The 10,260-nt window shown below is 38.9% G+C and overlaps 1 protein-coding gene across 4 annotated transcripts; it reads right to left on the bottom strand.

Moving 5' to 3' along the window:
- Nucleotides 1-5,202: 5,202 nt before the first annotated feature.
- Nucleotides 5,203-9,304, bottom strand: GPX8 (glutathione peroxidase 8 (putative)). Of its 4 annotated transcripts, none has more exons than XM_074931945.1 (3): nt 9,073-9,304; nt 8,219-8,480; nt 5,203-5,939 (listed from the first exon to the last, which is right to left on the bottom strand). In XM_074931945.1, the coding sequence occupies exons 1-3, from the start codon at nt 9,277-9,279 to the stop codon at nt 5,776-5,778; spliced, it is 633 nt and encodes a 210-aa protein (XP_074788046.1). In that variant the 5' UTR covers nt 9,280-9,304; the 3' UTR covers nt 5,203-5,775. The 4 variants fall into 4 exon arrangements, with proteins under 4 accessions (XP_074788046.1, XP_074788048.1, XP_074788049.1 ...); XM_074931947.1 differs by having other exon boundaries at nt 9,226-9,279; XM_074931948.1 differs by having other exon boundaries at nt 8,219-8,354; nt 9,226-9,279.
- Between the last annotated feature and the right edge of the window lie 956 nt (nt 9,305-10,260).

Raw genomic sequence — 10,260 nt, 5'->3', positions numbered from 1 at the left:
GCACAGTGGGAGGTGGAGGTGTAAAAGGAATTGGCCATACTGAAAATACTGAAGCAGGAGATGAGCAGTGTGCCCTTAGATATAGTGACAGTACAGGAATGTAACCACCAGCATGGTGAGAATGTCGCTCCAACATAAATGTTTTATGTAAGTGACCCCATGGGAAAAGCCACGTTGTTAGAACAAACAACGACTGGGCTCTAGAAACTTTAGGGGAGTGGTGGTGGTAAGGGGGAACTAATGGCCAAAACTCAAGAGAATGTAACAGTCTGGCAGTGCATCTTAGCCAGCTGTTGTCTGTGATGTGTCAACAGCTGCTAGCTGCACTCCATATTGTTTCATTCAAAACCATCGTGGAAAACTAAGAGATGGCCTCTTGCTGTGAAACAAGCAGAATTCAGTTAGCCAGTGCTTTTCTGTGGCTGTTAACAGCAGCACTCAGGCAAGTAAATGTTGTATGGTTTTGTTTTGTATTGAGATTGATTTTGAGAGATTTAAGACTGGTTTTTAAGAAGCAAAAGGAAGGCTTCAAATTTGGTATTCATTGACATTTGTACAAAGTGTTTAACTCTCTGGCTGCATTCCAGTGTGTCTTAAAAGGGCTTTCCATCAAAATGGATGTTGTAGGTAAAATTTTATCTCCATCCAGCCTAAATCTGTAAAGTTGAATCTTGGGATTTTTATACATGCTGCATTACATGCTGTAATCGGAGGTACACTGTGGCTCACAACCGCTTCAAAAAGTGGTTGCATGTAGTTCACTTTAAGTTGCGCTATGGAGTAACGAATAATAATTCTAATTTCAGAGTAACCTAAAATGGACTGTACTCAGTTAGACTCTGGGCTCATCTAGACTAAGGTCTGGTAAAGGTTGCTGAAGTAAATGTGTATGATGCTACAACTTGTGGAGGTAAAATACTATACTTGTGCTTGTACAACTAAGGCAAGAAACTGCAACACTGTTCAGTTGCTTTTGGACATTCTGGGATCTGGTTCTAGTCATACTCCACATAGGATTTATACTATTACTTTAATACAGGTCTTGCTGAATTGGTAGCTTGTATGTTGCATTTATTTCATGACAGTATTTAGTGCTTGAACTTGTATATATATACGTATATGAAACATGAATATCAAAACAGGTGAACAATGCTGATTTTAGATAGAAAATAAGAGATGTTTCCAGGCATGCTATTTCATGAGACATCTTGCTTTGCATGGACTCTGTGTCTGGTAGACAGTGTACTGCTAGCTGGCTGCTGTATCTGAATGTAGCAGTCACTACAGCACTGTCAACCTGCTGCAGGGACAGCTCATTGATGTTTAAAGGCAGTTTCTTTGGAAAGGGCTAGGGTTCAGATTTTCAGTAATGCAGGTGGTGCGTCTGTGTGTTATGGGATGGCAGTGTATGTTAGCTGGTTGAAATTCTGACATCAGCTCGCATGCAGCTGCTATCCTTTTCCACATACCTTTGTCATCAAAATGGAGAGCTACTACTTTACTGCTTTTACTACTCTATTTGTTATCCAAAGAATTGTGAGTTTTTTGTTGATTGGTTTTAATCTGCTTTTAGATACCAAGGTAGCAGGAAGTTTATAAATACTTGAAACAGTAAATAATTCAAACATTTCAAACAATTTTAAGCTCTGGAAGTTTTCTTAAAGCAAAAGAAACACAGTTAAAAACTTCACATAAGTTTTAAAGTTTGATTTTAAATTTTTTATAATGATATTTGGCAAATGCAAGTTAATTGTTTGGGGGGAGAGGTGGTTGTATTTTGTTTTGTTTTTTTTTTAACCAAGTCATTAGATGCTGGAAAGGCTTAAAAACACTCACCAAATGCTGAATAATAATTGCCTTTCCATTCTGTTTAAAAAAAAAAGTCAGCTTTGGAGTTTTTGGTCTCTCCTTGCTTCTCAGAACAACTTAATATATGACCAGCAGTACATTAAAACAACTGCACATAGTCTCACCAAGCAGGAGACACAATTTGAACAGGACATAATATACTTCAGAAGAATAAAGTCTGGAAGCATGTTGATCCTTTTGATTCATGTTACACTGCAAACTTTTCTCGAGCTACCACAGGCAACCAACTGAGTGTTACCTCTGTCCTGGTCCTCACACTTCAGGCACTGACTGAACACAAAAGAAACTCTTTGTTATGACTTGCTTTATCTGGGTGATGTGATATGTGACTTGCAAAGTGAAGGTCTCCTAGGAAAAAAACCAGCATTTATGTGAAGGTCTGCACTATTGGAGCGATCCTACTGTTGTGTGTGGTGATCAGGCAGTGTATTGTTAGTTAGCTGTTCTTCATACACCAGCAACTAACTACACTGCCACATTAGCACATTACTGTTGAGTCAGGAGGTAAACAGTTATAATAAATACCTCATTGGATGCTAGCTGGTATGGAGTCCAGTGCCTGTCTAATTCCCCCAGATGAAAGGAGCTGTGCTAGGTTATGCAAACTGAGTGAATGTAGGATATAAAAATAATTGTAACTGTATTTGACACAATTATACAGCTAATCCAACTGGTTTCCAAAGAATTTACTAAATTATGTAAGTATTAATTAAGAGTTTCAGGTTTGGGCCCCTTGTGAATATGTTTCTCTTATACCACTAAATGTTTGCTGGAACATTGATGTGTGGGCTCAGCAAACAAGTATGTTCTGATAATACTTGCATTAACAGGGACATGTCCAACCACTGACTGAAAGGCATTTACAGTATTTGCACTCCCAGACAATTTTTTGGTAAGAGGAGCTGACGGTTAAATGCTATCTGTTGGAGATAACAAGCGTACATCAGACGTAAGGAGTGAGGAAACTAAAATAGGAATGAAGAAGGATGCAATAGGTTATGCTCAAATGGAGTTGAAGAAACTCTAACACTCACAGGCTGAACTCTGTTAACTTTAAGAGGGCAGTTTTATCTTAAATTGGTGGGTTTATTTAAGAATCCAGTAAATACATTTTAATCTGTTTACCATGTTTGTAGTTTAGTATTGTTTTATATGCCATATCCTACATAAACTGTAAGTGGATGTTTATACAAATATGTATTCATATTACTTTGTTGGCTTTTGACTATAGATAAGTGTGTGTTTGTATAATAGTGTTCTAACTTTCATTTTATTTATTCACCTTTCCAAGTCTGTGCAGATTTCACAGTTAAAGATTCTTTGTTTTCACCATGGATAACCGGTAACTTGGTTTTATGAAAGAAGTGATTAGTTTATCAATGATCTGCCCTAAATCTTATATTGGAAGAGCTGGTATGTCTCAAGAACAATATGTAATACAAACATACTGAATTTCTGGGGGAATGTTAATTAACAGTAACCTTTGAGAAAACTAAAACTCTGTGTATATTCAGGACTGAGTGGTACCTATATTCAAATTCTACAGAAGGTGATTGTAATGGATTGTAACCAAATGGTGAAATAAGAAATTCTGTGATTGTTTTCTCAGGCTAAACCTTCTTTTTCTAGGAATCCACAGTAATTTGTGAAGTAGTGAGTTAAATAATTCTGTCCTCCATTTGCGGATATCCCATGCTATTTCTGAATACCAGGAAAGATTATTTAAGATTACAGTGTGTCCTGTGAAGAACAGAATATGAGCTTTCATGAGTGAATCAGAAGCAAGGTTTGTGCACTCCCTTCCCTCCTGATCTCTTCCAGTCTAGAAAATGATACTGCACTGTTTATCTTCCAAATGGTATTTAAAGAACTGAGTGAAATTTCCCATATGCTGAGTAACTCTCAGGCAATACCAGGACTAAAATAGACTTTTTTTCAGGTATTCCACTAACAGTACCCTTTATACCTATCTTTTTTTTTTTTGAAAGTGATAACAAAAAGCAGGGAACTATAATAGTGCACATGAGTAGATATGCATGTTTTAATCACATACATTTTAAAGTAGAGATACCATTTATGGGAAAAGTGTTGTGTCCTGCCACTTAGTTCCATGGAATTTAGGCTGGTCCCGGTGAGGGGAGAGAATCCATATCTCAATTTTCTTTCTCTCCGTCAAAGCTGCAGGGACATGTGACAAAAATCACCTGACATGTTCTGCTAAATGCTCCCAGGGCTGGAACTGTATGTGCATGAGGAGACTGGAGTAAAACACAGGACCTCAACATAAGAACAGGAACTGTCTTGTCGGATTGTATGTGGAATCGTGTAGGCTAATGGCAAACACCTCCGAGGCTGATCTAAAACATCAGCAGTAGGCACATTTGGGCTAACTAGACCCCTACATATGCCTTAACTGATCTCTGAAAGCTAGAGTGGCTAAAATTGTCATTCATAAGGTTTGACTTTCCTTCCAAAATGATGGTTGTTATTATTGAGGGTGACTGCTTAATCTTCCACATCAGTGTAATTACTCAGTCTTTTAAATATGTCCTTATCCTTCGGGGGTTTTCTGTGAAATTCTTAATGAATTCCATAGATGAATGAAAATATACTTTTATTTTTTAAAAAATGCTTTTGAATTTCTCACCTTTTTAAAACAGTTAAGTGGCTATCTTTATTGGAAAAGGTTTCAAAGTGCTTCAGGTATTTTCAGTCAGTGTTAGTCTTGCAGGAGAACAGCACTAATGCTACCAGTCCTTTTTCATACAGAAAACTCTTCTGAGACACTGTTTTCTCTTGTTTCTATTCTCTCAGCCTGCCTTTAGGATTTGGACAGCTGGAATAAGTTCCTTACTCCCATTTACTGTTTCCTTTCATCAAACAGATAAAACATTTGGCAGTTTGAAATAGAACAGTGGGATAGAACTGGTGATGGGTTTGTAGTTACATACAGGACTGGGGAGATTGCAAGGTGAGAAGAGTGGGGCTTGACGCATGAACCTTTATCCCCTTCTACCTCTACTTGAAGACTGTCGTTTTAATCCAAAGATGTGAGGTGTATGACTGGGGAGCATTGTTTTGGACTGTCAGAAATATGTCTGTTAGAGTGCTAAGCTGTTGATTTTTGTTGCCCCTTGAATCCTTCTGTAAGCAACCATGTATAGTGACACAGGCCCTACCTTCATCCAGGTCAAAAGACTGGGAATCCAGCAGGAGATGAGCCCACAGCTGAGGCACTGCACTGCAGCACAAATGTGTGGAGAAGGCTAAAGTGGTTAAAGGTGTTGCTGTAAAGCTGAAATGTAAAATCAAGATACAAAGCAGGCAAGGAAATATTTTTGCAGTTATTTTCTTTTAGTAATTTTATTTTCTATGTATTTTTTTTACCACTAAGTTGACAGCTTCACAATTCAGTAATCTTCCTTGAGAAGATACTGCAAAGCAGGTATCTTCAGTTGCATTTGTCTCAAAACCATGCTATGATGCCTCTGGGCCCCAGGCATTTCAGTCAGGGCAATTGCATGTTAATGGAATGTTAAAATCTATTTGTTACTGGTAGATGGGAAACAAAACTCTTCTGTGCAAATACTGAGTAATTCATCAACAAATCCTCTTCTTATCTATCTTCCTGCTGGTGACAATTTAAAGAAACATTCAGAAACTTTATGCATGTTGAAGGTCCATCCCTGCAAGGTACTGAGTGCCTTGCCATTCTCAGTAACATCAGTAGTTCACAAGGCTGTTGCAGGAGCCAATCCAACATTAATAGACATAGCGTAGCTGAAAATACTAACACCAAAGAGAAGTAAAATCACGTGATGGTTTAGCTTCTAGCAGCATTTCCCAGGAATGTAGTAAGGCTCTGTACCCATGATGTTGAATGGATTCACTGTGTGAATGGCTTTTTCAGAGGTCTTCTCTTTTTTTCATGATAATCTGCCTGATTAATGATGCTACTTCTGGCTTGATACTTTCTATGGGCTCTTCAGGTCTCCAGAACTTCACAACTTTACCCTCAGGGCTGACAAGGTACTTCCAGAAATTCCATCGAGGCTCTTTCTTTGATGAATCTGTAAGAATGGCATCAGATCATTTTAGTGACATCCTTGTAACTGCATCATTACCCTTCAGTGATTCTTTAACTATTTATGTTGAAGTAATCCCACCTTGTTCTTTGCTAGTAGTCTGCACATGTATTTACTGGTTGGTATTAATGATCTGTAATGTGATTAAGTGAAACTGTTCAAGAGTTCCTACTTTTACAACACCCTGCTTCCTAGGGAGGAGGATGTGAGGGCTGCACATGTTGACTCTGGCTTTGCCCATGGAGAGTCTTACAGGTTTAGAGGGAAATCTCTTTTTGAGAGAAGAACTAGAAGAAAACTCCAGGAAATTTTGACTGGGGAGCAGTGCTGAACCCTACACTGATTCTTAGAAACAACAGGTTGAATTTTGCCATTGGACTACACTTGTAATGTCATGACTTTAAGGGGACAGACACCATGGCAAGCAAATGGGTATGGTAAAGCTCATGTCATGGAGGCTCTGGCCCAGATAGTAGTTATGTCTTTGAGTTGTTGTATCTAGGATCAGTCCTAGATAACCCCATCTCTGAATATTATTCTAGTGTTCATCAGTGCATATGAGTAACTCGTGCAAAGTGCAAACACATAGGAAGCTGGACATTATCTGAGGAAAGGTGAGGGCACAAACCTTGAACTGGTCCAACAAAATGCCTTATTGCTATGAACAAGGAACAGTTGTGTAAAGGCCTTGGCATCATGTTTGTGCTACTGGTGGATTCTTTTTGCTCCAGACTAGCTAACAGTGCTGAACAAATTGTAGCTATCAGTCACAGTTACAAGGGGCTGTAGAATGAGGGTGTTCAACCTTCTGATTGTCAAGACAGCTATGTGAAGAAAACAGGTGCTGCTTTAATTTGTTGCACAGTAATTTCATGTGAAGCAGAAGAATGCAAGAAAAGACAGACCTTGTTTCAAAATATTTAAGTACCAGAGCATCTTTCTCCTTGTGGGTGAACAGTATGACAAATAAGAACTGAGTGAATATGGCTGTTCTGCTTCTGTATAGGTATTAATGTCTGATACTGGTTGCACTAGTAGTTAGAATCTAGATTTATCCCACCCAGCTGCTACCTGTGTGCTCTAGTCTCCTCTATAATGAACTGAGAGTCACCTCCAGAGTGCATTCAATTTCACTGGACATGAGGAAGCTCAGAGCAGTGAGGCTTTACCTGACATCTTTGGTGGCATGCCAAAGGGGAGGTAGGAAGACAGTTACAGTGACAATGGTGACCACTTAAATAGCTCCTAAATCATAATAATTTTCAAGTATGAGAGTTATCATAGAGGATATGGCAAGAAGCAACAGACTTAAGTGATGTAAGAAAGATTTCATTTAGATGTTGAAATAGCTTTCTGACAAGAGGGGCAGTGAAGAACTGGAGTAGAGTGAGGTTTTGGAATCTCTCATATGACTACAGTAATTCTGTCATGGGGCAGGGAGATGGAATACAAGTTCAGGCCTTCTACCTTATTTGCTAGTTAAAATGATGTGATAGAGAAGGGTTATGTTCTAAATATTCTGTCTTTCATATATCAGTGTTTAGTATGGGTCAAAGACCTGGCCAAAGCTCTGCAAAATTCGGAGAGGCTTTTCAAATTACCTTTGGGTCTGTGAGCTCTTTGGTCAGCTGAAGAGTTTCATTTTGCTTGTGAGAGTATGGGGCAGTAAGTCAGTAAATGCTTACTGTAACAGCAGTATTTGTGCAAGTGGGTTTTGCAGGCTGGGCCTGAAGTTCACAAGTCAAATTAATGCAAATCAGTGATTATATATAAACTATGGTGTATATATGATCCTGCTTTACAATACGGTTTACATAAAGGTGGTCATATGACTGTACTAAAAAAGGAATCTTCTCATCTGCATGTGTTTGTGTAAAATCTTCCAGTAATTATACAACCCTCCATGGTTATACTTTTATCCATAAGTAAAGGTGTTTTTCAACAACAGTCACATAATGTGAAATGGGATTTTGTAGGTTGGAGTCTTTACACTCAAGTTTATACATCCACAAAATGGATGTTTCTAGCTGGGCAGGTCACAGTAGGCTGATTTTATAATTGGGGAGGAGAAACAGATGCTTTCAGGGTACAACTCTTAAGACCAAATTTTTAATGTCCACATTGAAACAAGATAAATTGTATGCTGAGTGCCTTTTTCTCTCCGTGGACTGTGAAGACTATGATGTTTCCTCACAAACTCAGACTGGAATTTAGGGAGAACACCATGATTATAGGCAGCTTGATAGAGAAAACAAAACAGTTACCTATTAGAAATTTAAAGGCAGGCTCTGCTTCTGATCCTAGGATCTTGATTTTGTGGAAGACAGGGAAGGTTACTCCATAGTTTCCTTTAGCAAAAGATTCTATTTCCTGGCTTGAGCTAGGCTCTGATTCTCCGAACTGGTTGCAGGGAAAAGCCAGCACAGTGAAGTGGGAGGGACCAAACTCTCTGTGTAGTTCTTGCAGTGCGATGTAATTTTTGTCTGTGTGTTGGCAGTAACTGGCCACGTTTACAACCAAAGTTGCCTTTAGAGAAATAATGTTATAGTAGTAAGAAAAAAGCCTAGAGGTGACAGATTACAATTAAGTCTTAAAATGGCATTTCCTACTACCCATTTTGCCAGAAGGCCAAATTTAGTTTGTCTGATCATAATTTCATTAAACAGATAAGGATCATAGCAGCACAAGATATTTACTTGCAGACAACCCGTTTTAAAAATCCAGTAAATGGATAAACCAATTTATGGCTTTGTTTAAATATAAGCAGTTAAAAAAGCAGGTATTTAGGACAGGCAGTAAAATCATATTTATTAGATCAACTTCCAGAATTCAACACAACATGCTACCATTCTTAAGTAAGATTAAAATGCACAAATTATATTGTTAGGCTATATTGATTTATAATAAGGAATATAAAAAAAGCATATTTCTTGATTTATTAGATCAAATACGTCATTCCTGGAGCAGGCCTCGATAAATGTCTCTCCAGCTTACTGTTTGAAGAAATTTAGGACAAATCTCTGCCAAAAATTCCCACAAACTTTTTGTTTACCTACAAATGGACAGCCGTTTATTCAGTAAAGATTCAAGACAAAGATAAAATGCAGTTGTAACTTACTTTCCCTCTGTACTTCTCCAAGGGAACGATCCTTCCTCGTGAATCCTTGACTTCAAAAGAATAAAAATCTTTGATTTTAGGTTTAAAAAATCTGAGTTGCAGCAGGCAGAGAATGGCAGTACACAAAACCATTGACAGAAAGACAACAAAGACCCTGGCTTTCGGCACTGAGTATTTTAGAGGATAAGTAGTTGTGAGAGGCTCCATTTTCGGAATCTTTGGAGAGGAGCCTGGGCAGGCCTGGAATGTGAAGGAGGAGCTGAAATACGAAACTCACAGCTCGGACTTGAAAGAGCAAGCTGCTGATTTTTGTCCCTGTTGCAGAAGTGGCTGTTTCATGTCACAATGCATCTGTTGGGCTTCAGAGCTCTTGAGTAAATTGCAGAAATCTCTCCGGTGGGGAAAAAATGAAAATAATGAAATGTGTGTTCCCATCACCTAAGGATGCTGAGTGTTCTGTTCAACTTGCCAAACTGTGGGATACAGTTTGTCTGTACGCTGTCTTGAGAGCTGCTGGGGCCTCTTGTGGGTCTGTAGCACAGCTCTAGCACATCCCCTGGGCCTCTCAGTTGTCCCTGACAGAGCTGTTCAGCAGCAGTCTGCTATCAGACTGACCTTGGAGAAGCAGTCTGGGGACCAGCTCTTCAGGTAGAAGGAAGGGCAGTATGGCTGAAACCACTGTGTTCACAGCCTCAGTCCTGCCTGTTACCTGTTGGTGTGGGACTACAGGCAACTTTGTTTGTAAAACTCTTTTACAGCACACAGGGCAGAGAAGAACTTGTTTCTAGGCTGGCATAGGGGAAGATAATACTTTTTTTTGTAATGGCAGCAGGGGCTGATGATGGAAAATGGGTTGCTTTTTCTATTGCTACCAGCTAACTGGCAACTAGCTGTCTGAGATGAGAAGATGGAAGATCTGTATGAGAGAAGACAGAGTTAGCTGAAAATCTCAGGTATAAGCCAGGCAGCTGCAGAGGTGTTTTGCTGAGGCTATTGTGAAAGACACTGAACTTTAGAGTTGCACAAGTCTGGTGTCTTATTTGTCTTTATTTTTTTGTTTTATATTTTAAAGATGTTTGCCTGTAGCTCTTGGTTTCTGAAGATACATACCACATAGTGGTTAGAACTCAGTTACGGAAAAAACAATTTTCTCTGTCTTCCTTCATGTCTTCCCTTGCTCAGTTCATC

The sequence above is a fragment of the Athene noctua genome, chromosome Z (assembly GCF_965140245.1).
Source record: "Athene noctua chromosome Z, bAthNoc1.hap1.1, whole genome shotgun sequence".
Classification (NCBI taxonomy): domain Eukaryota; kingdom Metazoa; phylum Chordata; class Aves; order Strigiformes; family Strigidae; genus Athene; species Athene noctua.
The sequence above is the reverse complement of the archived record's forward strand: the minus strand, read 5'-3'. Positions and strand labels throughout refer to the sequence as shown.